Source organism: Ostrea edulis, chromosome 5, assembly GCF_947568905.1.
Source record: "Ostrea edulis chromosome 5, xbOstEdul1.1, whole genome shotgun sequence".
Lineage (NCBI taxonomy): Eukaryota > Metazoa > Mollusca > Bivalvia > Ostreida > Ostreidae > Ostrea > Ostrea edulis.
Genome location: NC_079168.1, coordinates 77,370,618 through 77,389,788, shown reverse-complemented (window position 1 = coordinate 77,389,788; position 19,171 = coordinate 77,370,618). Strand labels below are relative to the sequence as shown.

The 19,171-nt window shown below is 35.6% G+C and overlaps 1 protein-coding gene and 1 long non-coding RNA gene across 2 annotated transcripts; one reads left to right on the top strand and one right to left on the bottom strand.

Moving 5' to 3' along the window:
- Positions 1 to 6,208: 6,208 nt before the first annotated feature.
- On the top strand, positions 6,209 to 19,052 carry LOC125650822 (protein STPG4-like). The gene is made up of 8 exons (XM_056166260.1): positions 6,209 to 6,464; positions 6,661 to 6,735; positions 9,839 to 10,008; positions 10,315 to 10,399; positions 11,933 to 12,006; positions 12,255 to 12,309; positions 15,192 to 15,299; positions 17,958 to 19,052. Exons 1-8 carry the CDS (start codon positions 6,303 to 6,305, stop codon positions 18,069 to 18,071), a joined length of 843 nt encoding a protein of 280 aa, XP_056022235.1. The 5' UTR covers positions 6,209 to 6,302; the 3' UTR covers positions 18,072 to 19,052.
- Positions 9,216 to 11,875, bottom strand: LOC130055061 (uncharacterized). Its single transcript, XR_008803285.1, has 2 exons — positions 10,522 to 11,875; positions 9,216 to 9,886 (listed from the first exon to the last, which is right to left on the bottom strand). It is a non-coding gene; the product is annotated as an uncharacterized LOC130055061 (long non-coding RNA).
- Positions 19,053 to 19,171: the final 119 nt, after the last annotated feature.

The window sequence follows — 19,171 nt, the reverse complement described above, 5'->3', positions numbered from 1 at the left end:
ATTCCATGGTCCTGATTCAGACATGGTCAGGGGATATTTATAGTTCACCCAAAGGTACAATTGCATAGAATATTTAGGTCTGTCGTCGTGCGTTAACAATTGAACATTTTAAACTTCTTAGCAACTACCCTTCCAATTCTTCTCAAATTTGGTATGAAGCAATATTTGTAAATTCGTTTTAGATTTGATTGCCTAGCTGGGTAGCACGGGTCATGTAACGTGACTACTGCTGACCGGTAGATCGCAAGTTCGAGTATAGCACGGTTTTCAATTATTATTATTATTATTTTTTTTTTTTTTGTTACTTTCTACCAAAAACTGCATTTTTTTAATAAATGAAGTAAATTTGAAGGGTTTCAATTTCAAAATATTGTATACAAGATACAGGATATTTCATTGACCAATCAAGGCATTGTTAAGAAGTATAATTTAAACATTTCTATTTAAACTCAACAATAGGTATCATTGTCTCTATAGTGTTGATGATGAGATAATATTATACTTTTGTGTAAAAGTAGATGTTAATAAATGTACATATTGTATTCATACATTTAAATGTACTTTTGCATCTAACAATAAAAGATAAAACTCCCCCCCCCCCAAAAAAAAAGTTTCTCAGTAGGCGTCCAAACGGAGAAATTTTAGTTGAATCTTGAGATGGTTTCCATTATTGTAACATCTCATTGTTATATTTTGGGCAAATAAATAAGAAGTGATGTTCGTCTTCAACCAATCGATTGGTCTTCAACCTACTGCATATCACATTGAAAGTATACTCTGAACTCGGGGGGGAAGTTCCTTTTCAATATTTAATTGATGTACAGAGATGCGGAGTTTAGTTATACTCTTCCTCTGATCGAAGTTATTAACAATAGAGAGCTAGTGCTCTCTTCCAAAGTTGTTTTTAAATGTAGCATAAGTTCTTAGTGTGCCATTGTTTTGTTGCTCCTTTTCTTTCACCCATAGGTTTATAAGATAAAGTCTTATATTTTACAACTTGTTTTCAAACGAATCCTCCACTTTTCATGCATGTTGAGTTTTTCTGGTGTGTTATTTCTTTTTAAGGAAAAGCAGAAAGGAAGGTGTCAAAATTTAGAATTTCGTAACTCCATGAACATGGTTCTCGCTCAAGGGTTGGTTCAAAGTAGCCATATATTGTTAGTATAACACTTGTAAATTATATTATGTGAAGTCTTTCATCAGTATGAACACTTTCGTGGGTATTTGTGTTTTTAAAACACGTCTTCTTTTATACTGCTGCTGAATATTGGAATTTGATTTTATAGATATGCTTATTACATATTTCGCAGCCCTCGTTTTACTTTTATAGCGGACAGTATAAGAGGGAACTTTTACTGCCTCGCTAGTTAGCTAGCTTTTCTAGTGATGTGGTAGAGTCTCTCTCTTGATCATGCAAGTTAAGCACCGGTGAGTGTGAACAGCCCTTGGCTGGGTGACTGCTACACGTTACACATAGGTGTCAGCGTGATGACTCCGGTGCTTTAAGGGGGGGGGGGGGGGGCTGCTTCAGGCAGAGTTTCTTCGGAGCTCTACCACTTCGTGTCCATATACGGATGTGGATTCGTCCGGAAAGGACGGATGATTGTACGTTGTTGGTAACGGCGGACTTCGTTGGTGAAGAGATGTCAAATATTCAGAGAGTATTCACGCTAAGCTTTGGGACGAAGCTTCCCGGGGCAGGGGAAGTGTAACGAACCTCTTATACTGTCTTGCTATTGAGCTAGCTTTTCTATTGGTATGGTAAAGTCTCTCTCTTGGTCAGGCAAGTTAAGCAACGGCGAGCGTGATCAGTGGCTGGGTGACCGCTACATGTTACACATTCAGGTGATTGATAAGGTCTGTGAGCCTTTTGCCAATTTTTGATCCAGAAACATATTTGTGAAAATCAAGAGTATCTTTTTGAAACTTAGTACCATATATCATTGTCTACCACTTGTTTTTCACTACGTTGTTTATTTATCCAACACCAATATTTCTATGACGTCATATGTTGTACCTCATGTGCCATATTTAATACTGGTTTGAGGTATACACACACACACACACACATATATATATATATATATATATATGTATATAATATTATCCAATAATGAAAGTCAAGAAACACAAAACTCGAATAACATTTCAGTTAGCGCTTTCGACTTTAATGCCTTTTAGACAGTTATATATACATATTTAACAGTATTTTATTATGAATAACATAATAAGGAATAGACAGCAGGCAACGCCTATATAAGCCTTCTCCTTTAAGGTACAAGGTGAAGTCCACATAATGATGTACATCAGAAATTACAATGTAGATATGAAGTACTGTGATAACATCTGGAATGATAAGTTTTTTTGGTTTTTTTTTTAAATATATATATATATATTATTTCCCAGAACCTATTCTATAACAATAATGATAGTAATAATAAAAGACAATAATTTATAGGGCAGCTGTCAGGGATGGGGCCCTGGCTAAGCTCCCTCAAAATTTAACAAGACATTTCCTACTGTGCCACGCAGGGCACATTCTATAAATTCTATTCTATAATGTACAAGCTTAAGTATATTTATCTGTTTAGCGTATTATAATGTATATTAAAAAAAATCATTATGTGTATCAATTATGATATTTGTTTGGACAAACAAAACAAACTATTATACATTTTTTTAAAGAAAAAAGAACATCACTATAGATGAGATGATTTAAGATTTGATTCTTTAAAATAATGTTATTTAAATAGACTGAAGAATTAATATACCGCTCATGCTGCCTTAAAGGTCCACACACGCCAACTTAAAGAGTCCTTAGATGACCCTTAGGCAGCCTAGCTGGGAGACAGGTTACTCCCGGAAGTAGCGGTTTATTAAATACATTTATAATATTGATTTCAATCACACACAAAAATAAACCTAATTGTTACTATGAATAATTTCATAGTGTGTATTATAACAAGAGGCCCAAGGGCCTAGAATCGCTCTTCTGATAAATTGTACAACCCCACCATTTCTATTCTTAGCCTCTTAGTATTTTAAATCTTTAGTTAAATCCTAAGAATTCAAAAAAAAGTAGGTCAATGTGACCTTTTTGGTTTACACATTTTTGAGAACCCAAGAAATATCAACCGACAAAGTTTGATGATTTTAAGCCAATTAGTATCTGAATATTGAAATATAGTTGTCAAATTCCAATCGTAGGTCATGGTGACCTACTTTTTGGTCAGCGAACTCCGAACATGCAAGACCCATCAACTGACAAAGTTTGATGACTGTAGGTCAAATAGTATCTGAAATATATAAATATAGCCGTCCAATTCCAAAAGTAGGTCAAGGTGACCTACTTTTTCGTCAACACCCTTCAAACATGCAAGACCCAACAACTGACAAAGTTTGATGACTGTAGGTCAAATAGTATCTGAATTATATAAATATAGCCGTCCAATTCCAAAAGTAGGTCAAGGTGACCTACTTTTTCGTCAACACCCTTCAAACATGCAAGACCCAACAACTGACAAAGTTTGATGACTGTAGGTCAAATAGTATCTGAATTATATAAATATAGCCGTCCAATTCCAAAAGTAGGTCAAGGTGACCTACGTTTTGGTCGACACCCTTTGAACATGCAAGACGCATCAACTGACAAAGTTTGATGACTGTAGGTCAAATAGTATCTGAAATATATAAATATAGCCGTCCAATTCCAAAAGTAGGTCAAGTTGACCTACTTTTTGGTCGAAACCCTTCGAACATGCAAGACCCAACAACTGACAAAGTTTGATGACTGTAGGTCAAATAGTATCTGAAATATATAAATATAGCCGTCCAATTCCAAAAGTAGGTCAAGGTGACCTACTTTTTGGTCGACACACTCCGTAGACTCAAGATGCATCAACTGTCAAAGTTTGATGATTGTAGGTCAATTAGTGACTGAAATATATAAATATAACTGTCAAATGCCAAAAGTAGGTCACAGTGACCTACTTTTTGGTCGATACACTCTGAAGACTCAAGATACATCAACTGACAAAGTTTGATGATTGTAGGTCAAATAGTGTCTGAAATATAGTAATTTAGCTGTCAAATACCAAAAGTAGGTCACGGTGACCTACTTTTTGGTCGACACAAACCGAAGACTGAAGACGCATCAACTGACAAAGTTTGATGATCCTAGGCTTTACAGTGTCCAAAATATGCATCTAAAATTGAAAATGTGAAATTTGAATATCTGCAAAATTCAAAAAGTAGATCATTGTGACCTACTTTTTTATAAATATGTTTCAAGGCCTCAAGATGCATCAACTTACAAGATTTGATGATTCTAAACCTCTCGGTATTTGAAATAACAACTTAAAATATATCTATAAATGATAAGCCATAAAATTCAGAAAGTAGGTCACGGTGACCTATTTTTCAGTTGACGCATTTCAAGGTCCCATGATCCACCAACTGACAAGTTTTGATGATCATAGGCTTCAAAGTGTCCAAGATATGCATCAAAATTATTTTTAAAATAAATACCTGCAAAATTCAAAAAGTAGGTCACCGTGACCTACTTTTGAGATAACTTGACACAAGGTCCTAAGATTCATCAACTGTCAAAATTTGATGATCCTAGTCCTTATAATGACTAAAATATCAAAGATTTAAGGAAATATAAATTTAGGTCAACTTTGAAGTGACCTTGAGACCACGCCCTTTGCCCCAGGGTAATGCCTTGAACAATTTTTAATCTACAACATATCCTCATCCTTATGTGTAAGTTTGGTGATAATCTGTCCAGTGGTTCTTGAGAAGAAGATTTTTTAGCAACCACTACTTTTGTTTGTATTTTCCTGATTATCTCCCCTTGTTAAAGGGTCACATCCCTCTATTTAGTATGTATGAAAGCCCTTGGGCCAATGATACCCTGTAACAAATTTGAAAAAAATTGGCCAAGGGGTTCTTGAGTTATAGCCCTTTTTCTAAAAAGTTTACGCACACCGCACACCGCACAAATGGCCATAGGCATTAGCTCTTTGAGCCTTCGGCTCAGAAGAGCTAAAAATATACAATGTGATGACAGTATGTACACATATACATACACACATATACACACACATATACATACATGTCACAAAACATTACCTAGTTTTTCTATAACATCCATATTTAGATTACATTTACAGTATTTCAAAATTTTACACCAAAATAAAACTTTTTGTTTGATATGGTTCTGTATATGATAAGTTGTATACAATTGACATGTGTATTTATTTATTTATTTTCTGATGATGTTTTATACAAAAATGATTGTTCTGCCTGAATAAAACTACTACTCCGTAAAAGTATAGTATATCATTAAAGTATAATGATAATATAAGGAGTAAACTTTTTTAATATGAATAAGCTAACAAAAGAGAAATGTGGGGGTGGTTAATGAGAACTAAGGGACATGTACAAAAGAGAGAAAAATGAAATCAAATAAAAATAGTGAAAGAAAAATGAATAAGTACAACAGAGCAGGAGATAAAAAAATTGAGTTATATATATATATATAAAGCACTAAAATCCAACAACACTCAACATCCAAAGTGTCGGATTTAATAGTAGATACGAGGTCAAATAAATAAGGATATAAAAAAAAGCACTAAAAAGACCACAAGCAAAAAAAAAAAAAAAATGAAAATAAACACCGCATGAAGATTTAAGTGGTGTAATGATAATGATTTAAGTGGTGTAATGATAATGATTTAAGTGGTGTAATGATAATGATTTAAGTGGTGTAATGATAATGATGTTCGATGAATTAACTCTGTTGTTCATTAGTTTGCTGTGTAACCTCAACCCTTTCACAAAAGTACTCCAATAGAGTAAAGCAAAGTGTGCGGGGGGGGGGGGGGGGGGGGGGGGGGTAGAGCTAAATTGTTGGGGAATGAAGGAGATGGAAGAGAATATATTTGAATAGTACGCATTATAATGATAGTAAACTTTCACTTCTGGCAGCGTTCTAATTAATTTATCATAATTTTTTTTAAAATTGTATATGATAAGTATATGACACATTTTAATTTAAGATTTGTCGAAGTATTAGTTTAAATAACACGCATTCACTCGAGTACGTACTCTTAGCCGATATGCGAAGTATGGGTATTTAAATCTATCAAACTGTTGAAATATTTTCTTTCATTGCATATCGCTCAACAAAAACATTTCATTTAATCTGGTGGCCACGTGATACGTCTTCCGTCACTAAGGACGCAATCCAACCAGGTGTGAATCGATCGAATTAAAAAAAGGTAAACACTTCATTCAAAATGGCCAGCCGCCTGACACACGCGACGCCCCTTACACCCGTCCAGGAAAAGACCTCCCGTCTTACCACCCCACACCTGGCTAAACCCCCTGCCAAAAACACCGGGTCCTCCCGTCCGGCAAGCACCCCACCGGAGGACAAGCATCTAAAACACCCTTGGCTGGTAAGTTAAAGGGCAGGTGCTTCACATCTCGTTACGTTAACAATTGTATATTGCCGTTTGTGTTGATTAAGAAATCTTTACCACTGGAGGAAGTACGAATCTCTTGCTCTCGCTCTCTCTTATTCTCTCTCTCTCTCTCTCTCTCTCTCTCTCTCTCTCTCTCTCTCTCTTACATGCATATCTTTAATGTTTTCAGAAACGCAAGGCTCTGAGCGAGGAATATGAAAACCCCGTCACGGAAAGAGAAGGGTGGTGGCGTACTTATATCAGGGTAAGTCCGGCTACATAGCTTTTCAGTAACATGCAGACCACACACACCCCACTTCACCATGTGCAGCCAACAGTTTCTGGAAGAAGAAAAAATTGACATTCTCGTAGGAATTGTCTTAGAACCATTTGGAATTGATAAAAAGAATATATGATGGGTTACAATTGAAACATGATACACGGTTTTAAGAAAATGGTTGTAAAATTTGGCATGGAATAGGGATAGGCTTGCAAGAATCATGGATACTGATAACAAGTTGTGACGGTGACTGAGCCGCAGGCTGTATTTTGTGTCGGTTACTGAACATTATCTTCAATATTATGATTTGATTTATTGCGGCGAGTGAAATCACTCGAAACATTGCGGTGATTTTTAAGAGTAAACCGTGCTTTGTTTTGGTGATGAGAGTCAGCTGTACTTTTTCTGATCGAACAGCGTGGTATTATTTGTTTTTACGACAAATTAAAAAGCTGATATTCTATGAAATTATACCTGTTTCATATTTGGATATTTCATTAAACATAGATGTCAACGGCAATCTAACAACACAACTTTACGACATACGGGATGATTTCAGATTCTCCATGTCAACTTCCCATTTTTATGTAGCAACATTCCATTATCACCTGCATATGGTGTTCATGTCTCTCAATTGATTCCATACACGAGAACATGTTCTGCGTATGATCAATTTTTGAATCGAGGCGGGCTGCTGACAAATAAAATTATGTTACAGGGGTCAATAGTTTCGTTTAAAATTACCATTTCTCAAATTCTATGGTCGTCATAATGATGTAATTTGCTAATATAACCTATCACTAGGTCGATTGCTCTCTGATGTGTTCCATACCAACTGATATACCGTTCCTTACATACTGGTTTTGACTACGGATTACTCCGTTAACCTGGTCTAGTTATAAGGCTTAAGATTGATGTGACCGGTTGACAGGGGATGATTACTCTTCCTGGACACCTGGTTTCACCCCCGGAATGTCCAGGAGTCCTTGTTTGTCCTTTCTTAATTTTGTAGTAATTCTTTATTATTGGCTTTATGAAATTGATCACTGTTCATTTTTTCACTTGTTCATCAACTCTATGAACTACAGGTTATTGGGGTGATTAAACAGCAAGCATGTTTTCATGTATTCATGGGGTTTTTTTTTACGGTGACTGAATAGCAAGTGTTGTGTCTGATGTTTCGATGATCAAACTGTCATTTTGAAGTGTCTATTACGCACAATAAACTGTAAAATGTTGCTGAAGATGTCTTAATGAGGAAAAAGTGGTTAATTAGTAGACTATGATTAATATTGTGTGGAATATTGACAAAGGGTTGAACTGCTCTGTTGCGATGAAACGAATAGAAATCGAAAGGACTACTTGTATGTATAAACAGTATACTTCGCTATTACGTTTAGTTTTTACTGTCCAGGATTGTGTCCCGCATCCTTATAACGATCGCCATGTCCGTCCCTCTATTTTAGATTTACATTAATTAGTAGCTCATATTAGGCACAGACGTTGCTCATGACCAATAGGTATGCTATAACCTTGACCACGGTCATTTGGTCAAAGCGGAAAACTATACTGGAGAGACATAACGAGTTCATAGTGTGTGGCTAGGTGGTGGGTCATAACCTTGATTCAACGTCGTGAACTCATATAACTAAAAAAAATGTTTGATTTTTCCAGATCATAACTTCGTAATGTAGTAGACTTTAGAAGATCATATTTACACAAATTTCACATTCTTTACAAAAAAGTTACTAATGGCCAGATGGTATGCAATGACCTTAACTTAAGGTCATGTGGTCTAGGCTTAGGACAAGGAAAAACAACTTGGAACAGTTCATCTGACCAACGTTCACTGGAAACAAACCTTTTTGACACAAAGTTTGCTTAAAGGGATAGTGTGTGTCGACCTAGTTAGAATAATCTGTGTTTCGGGACAGGCTCTCACAAATCGGGTCCGTAGGACATTAGCACACTTTAACGATAGAATATTCTATCTAGTGTCGACCCTGTATCAATATAATTTCACCTCCATCAATATCGGTTACGACTGCTCACGATCACCGAATTTAGAACAGAGTAACGCAAGACTGTAGATGCAGAGTTCAGTGCATTTTTATATAGTCCCCAGTTTAGATGACCCCCCCCCCCCCCCCCTCCCCACCGAGAGTTTTAGTTCTATTAGGACAAGTGGGTGGTTCATTTTGATATGAATAATGAATGAATTTATATTGTTCGTTGTTTTTTCTTTCTTTCTGTGGATTAAATTGAAGCCATGGTTATAAATGATACAATATAACAAACAGCTCGATCGAGTTTTAAAGGAACCCTGGACTTTTGAGAACAGTCAGTTCCTTAGACGGTGATCAATACCAATACATGTATTTCCTAAAGAAAAAAATAAGAAGAATCGATCCCATCTACTGTCTAAAAAAAAGAACAATAGGATATGGAGGATAAGTTACCCCCTGTAGAGTGCTTGACTGTTTAATTTTGTATATTTTGTTATATAACTGGTCTGTGGATCAATAGGATATTTCCAGTGACATTGATCACATTCATCGTAGAATAACATCGATTTCCACGAAAGTAAAAAGATCATAAAATAATACGCTGACATTAATTGTTTCTATTTCCTCTGGCAGACTATGAGCTGTAGATAATCATTGAAATTTGTTCGTACGGGGTGGATCCAATTCATGTGGATCCAAGATAAATGGTAAAAAAGTAGACGATTGTATGGAGAAAACAGCCCACTGTACGGACCCCCCTCTCCGTCAGCTGATTTCTAGATCTTCCCCTGCACTCAACATCTTAACCTCCCCCATCTTACACACTCCAAAGTCCAAGTGGGTATTGAACTTTAAAGTTTGCTACAAAATTCGTGGATGTGTGAGTGTGCGTGGGGTGGGGGTTACAATCCATATAGACACGTGGTCTTAGTTTCCCAGCACGTCAGTCACTTTAGGTTATACATGTAATTTATGCCATTGATCCCTTTATGACCATTAATTAATTGGTCTGAATACAAAACAACTGCACACAATCTCACTGTAAATGTAATTCAGAACTTCTGTTGGTACTCTTGTGACAGGAGACCCCTCTTCCTGGGACCTATGAAGGCGGCACTTTTCTAGAGGATCTACAAAAGAAACAAAACACGTACAGATTCAAATCAGACGGCAGGAAAATAGACCCCCACCCACACGGAAAGGGCGCGGTGTTGATGCCGGGAGCTTACGAATTCAATCACTTTTTAGAGAGGTACGTACTAGTATTCTGGAAGTGAAGCGGGGTGTTTTGATGAAAAACATTATAAAAAGACTCGGTGAAAATGATACGGCATTAAAGTATAATACTGTGCACACATGCAGAGGGATTTGAATCACTGAATATATATACACGATTTCTCTCTCTCTCTCTCTCTCTCTCTCTCTCTCTCTCCATTCATTGCACTGTGCTCAGTGAGTGTTGCTATATGTTAATATCAGAAAATGCTGTTACAGATATATACAATTTGTTCTCCTAAAGTAGGAACTTATTTACCTTTAGCTGTTTGTTTATTTACAGGTTAGAACAAGCACCTGCTACCTACAATTTCAAGGCCACGGACAGGAGTAAACAAAACTTCCTTGTTATTGGGCACAGAGACAAAGTTAGTAGCGAAACCTCGACAACAATATACTTAATTAGTAATTTCCTTTGTGATTTAGTTGTTGTAGTATGTGTTTTCATCAACTTGTAGGATATAAATATTAGTCCAAATGCATACGATACCGAGCAGTATCTGTCGATGACGACGTCTCGACAACCCTCAAAGTAAGATGAAACGTGCGTGAGTCACACAAAACACGTGGGTTGCGCCAGTCACTATCACCCGAATAGAATAGTCACTGGATATAGTCACCAGCTAAAAATAGTCACTGGATATAGTCACCCAATAGTCACATTAGATATATAAGTATTCCAATAATAGTCACTGGATATAGTCACCCAATAAGAATAGTCACTGGATACAGTCACCCAATAAGAATAGTCATTGGATATAATCGCCCGCTAACAATAGTCACTGGATATAGTCACCCAATAAGAATAGTCACTGGATATAGTCACCCAATAGTCACATTAGATATATAAGTATTCCAATGATAGTCACTGGATATAGTCACCCAATAAGAATAGTCACACTGGATACAGTCACCCAATAAGAATAGTCACTGGATATAGTCACCCAATAAGAATAGTCACTGGATACAGTCACCCAATAAGAATAGTCACTGGATATAGTCACCCAATAAGAATAGTCACTGTATACAGTCACCCAATAAGAATAGTCACTGGATATAGTCATTCAATAAGAATAGTCACTGGATATAGCCATTCAATAAGAATAGTCACTGGATATAATCGCCCGCTAACAATAGTCACATGGATGTAAGTCACTGTCGCACAACACAATCACTCTGATCAGGAATAAAAGGAAGCAATCCGTGATAAAAATTTCCCTCCATTCAGTCGTCTTTTGCACAGTATGAAATTTCGTATACGTAATATTGTCCTCTGCTATTCTGATGTGAGATTACCTAGGCTTTCCTGGTCAACATCACAAGAAGTGCTTGCGACCTAAATTCCACAAAGCACATTAAATGCATAAAGGAATAATTATATTGAGTAACAAATGCCCCGATACTCCCATGTTTTATCGCATTTCGATAAAAATCCACGAATAAATACTCTTATGTATGATGAATTCGATTTTTTTTTTCAGTCGTTGAACATTTAAGCCAACATTATTCCCCTCCTTCAGAATGATTAGTTTAGGACAGCGACACTGCGAGCACTGGGCTTTGTTCTATTCGTGATACGATTATTTCAGATGGTGTTAATTCTGATTACTTGTTGGTTTCTGTTACAATAGTCTGTAATCATGTAGAAGAATGATAGTTTGAAATATTCATGGATTTTTTTTTCAATTTTAGTTTATTTATTTTAATGTTTGTACAAGAAACTTATATGATATGTGTACTACATCGCTCCCGTTATATATTGCAATGGGGCTGAGCATATTGGATTTCCTTGTGGGATGGGGAAAATTATAGTATTTTATGTTGGATTATGCCTTTAACAAAAAAAGGGGCATCTATACACTACCGCAGTCTGAAATGTAATATCAATCTTTATCACCTAGGATATTAACGTAAGCCCGGGCCAATATGACATGGAAAAATTCCTCTCCTTGACAACTGATAAACAGTCCTCAAAGTGAGTGAAGACGTGTATATTCTTCATATTCTGAAATAAACATTTTGTCCCTGGTATAGATAATTTTGAATGCAGATGTTATTTCTAAATTCACTCATTCACGCACCTGCACATAATCTACAACTCTGAATTTATGCATCTGAAAGTTTTTATGAAGAAAAATATATAAAGATTTTCCTGTGACAAAAGACATTTTAAGGCCTTGTAAACTGTCTTGTAATTTTCATTTCTTTTTCAATGTTCTGTAGACACTATATGTTCCGGTCACAACATAAGCGCTTCCCTACCTTACCGTTCAAGCCGGTAAGTATATATGGTTAAACATGCTCCGCTCACAACATAAGTGCTTCCTTCTGCTCAAACCGGTAAGTATACATGGTCAAACATGCTCCGCTCACAACATAAGCGTTTCCTTCCGTTCAAACCGGTAAGTATACATATTGTCAAACATGTTCCGCTCATAATATAAGCGCTTCCCTCTGCTCAAACCGGTAAGTATGTTCCGGTCACAACATATGCGTTTTCCTACGTTACCGTTCAAACCGGTAAGTATACTGTATATGGTTAAAATTTACTCACATAGCTTAGTACTCTGGTTACTTAGGAGTGATTGATTGTATATTGTTTAAGGAGGTACTCTAAATCGTCATAATGGTTGACTTCCTTTAACAGCATGTTGGAAAATATGAATATCAGCAATATTTGTCTATACATTTAAAAATATTCTTGCCTAGCTGAGTAGCTGTGTAGCTGAGTAGGTTAGCACGTTGACTGCTGAACTGTAGATCGCGTGTTCGAGTCCAACAGGGGTTTTAAATCTTTCTGAGATTGCTTTCAACTAAACTGTATTTTTTGACTAAATAAAGTAAATTTGAAAGTTTTCAATTTCAAAATATTGTTTTACATATCCTCCACTTTTTATCCATATCAAATTTCTCCGGTGTAGCATTCCTCCTTAACGTCCTCACATTTCGCTCATATGGAGACGTCACCATTACCGGTGAACGGCTGCAAAATGTAGGCCTATGCTTGACACTTACGGCCTTTGAGCAGGGAGGGATCTTTATCGTGGCACACCTGCTGCGAGACAGGGCCTCGATTTTTGCTGTCTCATCCGAAGGACCGCTCCATTTAGTCACCTTTTACGACAAGCAAGGGGTACTGAGGATCTATCCTATAACCCGGATCCCCACGGGACGGTTACTTAGGAAGTACTCAAGCTGCCTAGAGTTGTACAGTTTGATGCAATATATTTTATTCGCATACTTTCACTTTTTAGTTCTATACATATAACTAAATTATTGATACATTGAAAATCCTATTTTTCTATAAACAATATTTTAGTCGCATTTTTCTGAAACTTATGTTCTTATTCCAACAACAGAAAGGGATTTGTTGAAAGTTCCACTAAGGTTTTATTTTCGTACAAACCAAACTTTTGTGAAAATTTTAGTCTGTTGTGTTATATAGTGAACTGTTCTGTCTGTTGTGTTATATAGTGAAATGTTCTGTTGTGTTATATAGTGAAATGTTCTGTCTGTTGTGTTATATAGTGAAATGTTCTGTCTGTTGTGTTATATAGTGAAATGTTCTGTCTGTTGTGTTATATAGTGAAATGTTCTGTCTGTCGTGTTATATAGTGAAATGTTCTGTTGTGTTATATAGTGAAATGTTCTGTCTGTTGTGTTATATAGTGAAATGTTCTGTCTGTTGTGTTATATAGTGAAATTTTCTGTCTGTTGTGTTATATAGTGAAATGTTCTGTTGTGTTATATAGTGAAATGTTCTGTTGTGTTATATAGTGAAATGTTCTGTCTGTTGTGTTATATAGTGAAATGTTCTGTCTGTTGTGTTATGTAGTGAAATGTTCTGTCTGTTGTGTTATATAGTGAAATGTTCTGTCTGTTGTGTTATATAGTGAAATGTTCTGTCTTTTGTGTTATATAGTGAAATGTTTAGTCTGTCGTGTTATATAGTGAAATGTTCTGTCTGTTGTGTTATATAGTGAAATGTTCTGTCTGTTGTGTTATATAGTGAAATGTTCTGTCTGTTGTGTTATATAGTGAAATGTTTAGTCTGTCGTGTTATATAGTGAAATGTTTAGTCTGTTGTGTTATATAGTGAAATGTTCTGTCTGTTGTGTTATATAGTGAAATGCTCTGTTGTGTTATATAGTGAAATGTTTAGTCTGTTGTGTTATATAGTGAAATGTTCTGTCTGTTGTGTTATATAGTGAAATGTTCTGTCTGTTGTGTTATATAGTGAAATGTTTAGTCTGTTGTGTTATATAGTGAAATGTTCTGTCTGTTGTGTTATATAGTGAAATGTTCTGTCTGTTGTGTTATATAGTGAAATGTTTAGTCTGTCGTGTTATATAGTGAAATGTTTAGTCTGTTGTGTTATATAGTGAAATTTTCTGTCTGTTGTGTTATATAGTGAAATGTTCTGTTGTGTTATATAGTGAAATGTTTAGTCTGTTGTGTTATATAGTGAAATGTTCTGTCTGTTGTGTTATATAGTGAAATGTTCTGTTGTGTTATATAGTGAAATGTTTAAAAATAATACTCTCTGTTGATTTTCCATCATTTCTAGATCATTATTGAAAAAATACTTACGGTCAATACATCTCTGTTTTTACTGAGACGTGCTTGGGTTCAGGATGCACGTCCCTCCGCATGATTTAATTATTTTTGCTGAAAATCTCTCTAATGCATGTCAACAATGTCTTGAATACCCTGAACGTCCAAAATAATTCAAAATGAGCCCCCCCTTTTTTTTTTTATAAAAACAAATACCCTCACTGGATAACAGAACGTTCTGTTATCGTATTCAATGAGGGTATTTTCAATATTGTATGGTATTCGTGTATTTATATACGTCTATAAACTGTGTTGTCATTATAGAGTAAATGACGGTCGCCAGCATTATGGTGCGCTTAATTACGTATTCTTGAGTTCTCCATTAAATTCCCAATAATGAGAAAACCTCATTTCAAAACTCTAATTAAGAAACAAGTAAAAAATTGAGTGAAATGAAACAGTAAGAAAAATTATAATCGAACATAAGAAAAGTGTTGATATAGAAAACAAATGTATTTATATATATTTAATACATCATAATGTAAATTTATAAGTAAGAGCAAGGAACGACAACTGTGAGTAGAATTATCATAATTTGATTTTCAGAAGGAGGGCCCTGGACCAGGGAATTATGAACACGTCCACCAGAGGTCCAACACGGCTGTATCATCCAGCTTCAAATCTAGGACTCCACGATTTTCTAGTTCACATACGGCAAGTTTGGAAATATTTCTTTATTGTGTTTCCAGTATTCTATCACGTTATTGCTAAGATCAAAGAAATGCCGCAGTCAATATTCTGCGATATACCTTCATACGTAATAACTGATTATGAGAAACCTGAAACACATCTCGCTTGCACTTCATGTTTTGCTAATACATGTACAACATATAAAGTAGATAACTGATAATTCAATTATATACCCATAAGAATTAATCAATACGGTGTATATGTTGCAAAAGAAATTTATAAATTACTAAAGTATATTTGTCATTTAATTTAAATCAATCGTCTGCATTCCCAAATCGATACACATGTAAATAAACATGTCGATGCACAGACAAGGCAATCCTCTTCTACATATGTGTAGTTTCCTTGGACTGTTTAAACGGGATGATTTCACCTTCTCCATCGTCAACTTCCCATATTTATGTAGCAATATTCCATCATCACCTGCATATGGTGTTTATATCTCTCAACTGATTCGATACGCAAGATCTTGTTCTGCGTATGGTCAGTTTTTAAATTGAGGCAAGCTACTGGCAAACGAGTTGATGGTACAGGGGTTTAAAGTCAGCATTTCGCAAATTCTATGGTCGTTATAACAATCTAGTTTGCCAATACTACCTATCATTGGGTCAAATGCTGTCTGACGTGTTTCATACCGATTGTTGGACCGTTCTTGGCACACCGATTTTGACTACGGATAACTCCGTTTACCTGATCAAGATATAGGGCTCACGGCGTGTGTGACCGGTCGATAGGGGGTGTTTACTCCTCCTAGACACCTGATCCCACCTTTGGTGTGTCCAGGGATTCCTGTTTACCCAACTATCTCTTTTGTATTGCTTATAGGAGTTATGAGATTAATCATTGTTTGTTATCTTCACCTTTCATTCAATGCAGTTGATATAATCCGTCAACATCAAACTAAAAACTTGAAATATTTTTCACAATAGATCTAGTCTATCCTACCATCTCACCTTTTCATCAGCAAAAAACAATTAGGCCTAGTCCGTTTCGGAAACTGCAGTGATGTCACAGTGACTTAATTCGTTGCCGTATCGGCAAACGATTGGCTGTATAATCCTGAGCTGCAGTAGAATGGAATAAAGTTTTTGTTTTTGTAGATGATGCAAGATAACCTCCTCTACCTTGAAATGTTTGAAATATAAAAGCCTCGGTTTAAAAAAATAAAAGGTTTCTCGACCTCGGTTATCCTGCAACATATACGAAAATGTGACCTTTATTTCTTAAATTTACCAAACTATTTTTTCCAACGTTTTGGCTAATATTCAATATACAGGAAAACACAGTTATAGCAAACCTTCAGTCCTCTCATAAAGGAATGAATATCACTTTACAATAAGTGTGATTCATTATAAGCATGTTTACTGTAGCCAGAGATTAATCAATATTGCGTGTGTGTGTGTGTGTGTGTGTGTTTGTGGGGGTGGGTGTATATGACCACTGTCAGTGGTAGTGTGTCTACAAAGAAATCCTGTTTATAAAAGCACTGCTAAAATTCTTATCCATCTCTGGAAATTATGTTGCAAAGCTGGGCAGAGTAAGAAAGAGGGGAGAATGAAAGAACAGGAGTGGGAGATGATAGAGAGAAAGGGGAATCCAGGGGAAAAGAAAGTTAAGGACAGGAGAAAGGGCAATAACCAGACACCCCCCCCCCCCCCCTCCACTGTTCCCCCCCCCCCCTCCACTGTTTGTACTTCTCGGTACAACAATAAGATATAGATGTATGCCCAACCATTCTACATATTTCCAAAATTTTATAAATTACTGGTATCTATAAAGCAATAACTTTGAAATAGAATGCATGGGTTCTCAGTTCAAATTATCTCAGATATAATTACTCACTTTCTGATCTGTAGTTGGAAATCTTGACTTCTGAAATCCCATCCCCAATATTAATAACTGTTTAAAAACTAGGTTTCTAATTACCTATTTCTTTTTTCAGTGACTTTAAAAAAAAATAAATAAGATTAACAGGTAAGGGGCGAGAGCACAACTGCTGTTGATCTCTGAGAATCGAATGCCATATTTAAACTTATGGAATGCCAAATTCCTCAAATGTTTGTAGTTCTTTTTAATTATTTGGAGATATCTTCAAGTAATTAGAAATATTTTTACATGGGGTAATTGGATTTCAATTCTAATGAGAAAGGTCTTTTAAATTGATCTCTTTGGAGTTATCATTAAATCAACATGTGTGTAACTGTGATTCAATCAGACCACTCTCGAATTGTAGTGTGTGCATCTCTGCAGTTCAATTAGACTGCTCTCTGTTACCATATGCGAGTCCCTCAATCAGACCACACTCTAAATAGATTACTGATGTCTAAATGAGTTGTATTACATAGAAATGTAAATTTTAAATGGAATTAGACCTCTATCCAGATGAATTGTTGCACTCTTTGATTGAATGCTCTAACTGAATTCATTTAGAGAGAGCACTGTTCAGAGAGAGAACTATAGTTATTTGAACACGTTAATTTGGTGTTTCACATATAAAGATATTGGACATAGCATCAATCTACAACATGTAATCTTTGGACTGCAGAATAAAAACGTATCATCACAGCAATGTTACAACATTGTTCTGTGTTATCAATCTTTTCTTTCTTTTTTTTTTAACAGAGAGTACCAGGGCCTGGGATGTACGAGAAAACATTTCAACATCCGATCCCCAGCACTGTTTCTACAATGGGCAGACAGCATGGCCTCTTCTTCACCAGTGCCTATCAATCATAATTCAAACCTTCTTTACGGGGTCATGTGCCCTTCTTACCAAGACAGACTCAACTCTCAACTATGTCAAAATCAGATCAGATGGATCCTTCATACAACTGCATTCTGGTTTAGTTCAATATTTCATCCGAAACTTTGGCATTAATTTTTCTTTTTTTCGTTGCTTTACCAACAGTATTCGGTGAAAACATGCAATAGCAATGATGTTGTGCTGTGGAATTGAAGTTGTGCTTTGCTTGATAGCAAAAATCAAACCAAATGGCTTGCTCAAGAGTGATTTTATTGAACATACAATATACACTGAAAGTGTCATTCAGCATTTAAAAAATACTGGATATTTCCATCATTTTTTTTATTCAAAAGATGGGTTTTAGTTGCTATGTTGAGTGTTTAAGTTGCCCGTCTGTGATAATCGTTACTCCCCCTAATCTAGTCGCTTTGTGGGCCCAGGGTAAACTTATTCCTCCCCACATCACGTACACATATTTATTGTTGCCAGGTTATTATAAACAATCAGTATTAAAGTGTGCTTGCTGTGTTAGGAGAGGATAGGTTCTTAGTTATACTGTTGTTTAGCAATAACTATCTCAGTATTTTACATTGATAGCACCAAGAGTATTGTATAATTCTAATGTTGAAACATGTTAGAATACCATTTATTTTTATATATATTCATTGGTGGCAATATAGAACATTATCTTTAAAAATAATATAATGAAGATATATTCAATGTTACACACCCTATTTTCTCTTGTGGTCAATTTGCCAATATAAATTCTACATTGATATCAAAGGCAAAGACAATGGAAATGTACACCTGTAGATATTCAATGTTACACACCTTGCTTTGAGTTATGATCAATTTGTGATGATAAAATAAATGTATTTACATTTGTACTGCACAAAAAATATTAACAATGTATATTTCACTTTTTATTTCAGTTTTGTTTTGATCTTGAAAAGAATAAAAATGTTATACATGTATGTCTATTCAGACTTCCTTTTTTCTCCACAAAAATACACAAGCCATATAACATTAATTACCAATCAGTCTTTTATTATGGGTAACACCTTACATTATTTTGTGCCAGTGCTTAATATTG

Excerpts from the sequence above, each read along its gene's own strand:
- LOC125650822 (XM_056166260.1), top strand. The coding sequence starts at position 6,303 with ATGGCCAGCCGCCTGACACACGCGACGCCCCTTACACCCGTCCAGGAA. Across the intron at positions 6,736-9,838 it reads GGTGGCGTACTTATATCAGG|GAGACCCCTCTTCCTGGGAC; the intron begins GTAAGTCCGGCT and ends CTCTTGTGACAG. Across the intron at positions 12,007-12,254 it reads ACTGATAAACAGTCCTCAAA|ACACTATATGTTCCGGTCAC; the intron begins GTGAGTGAAGAC and ends AATGTTCTGTAG.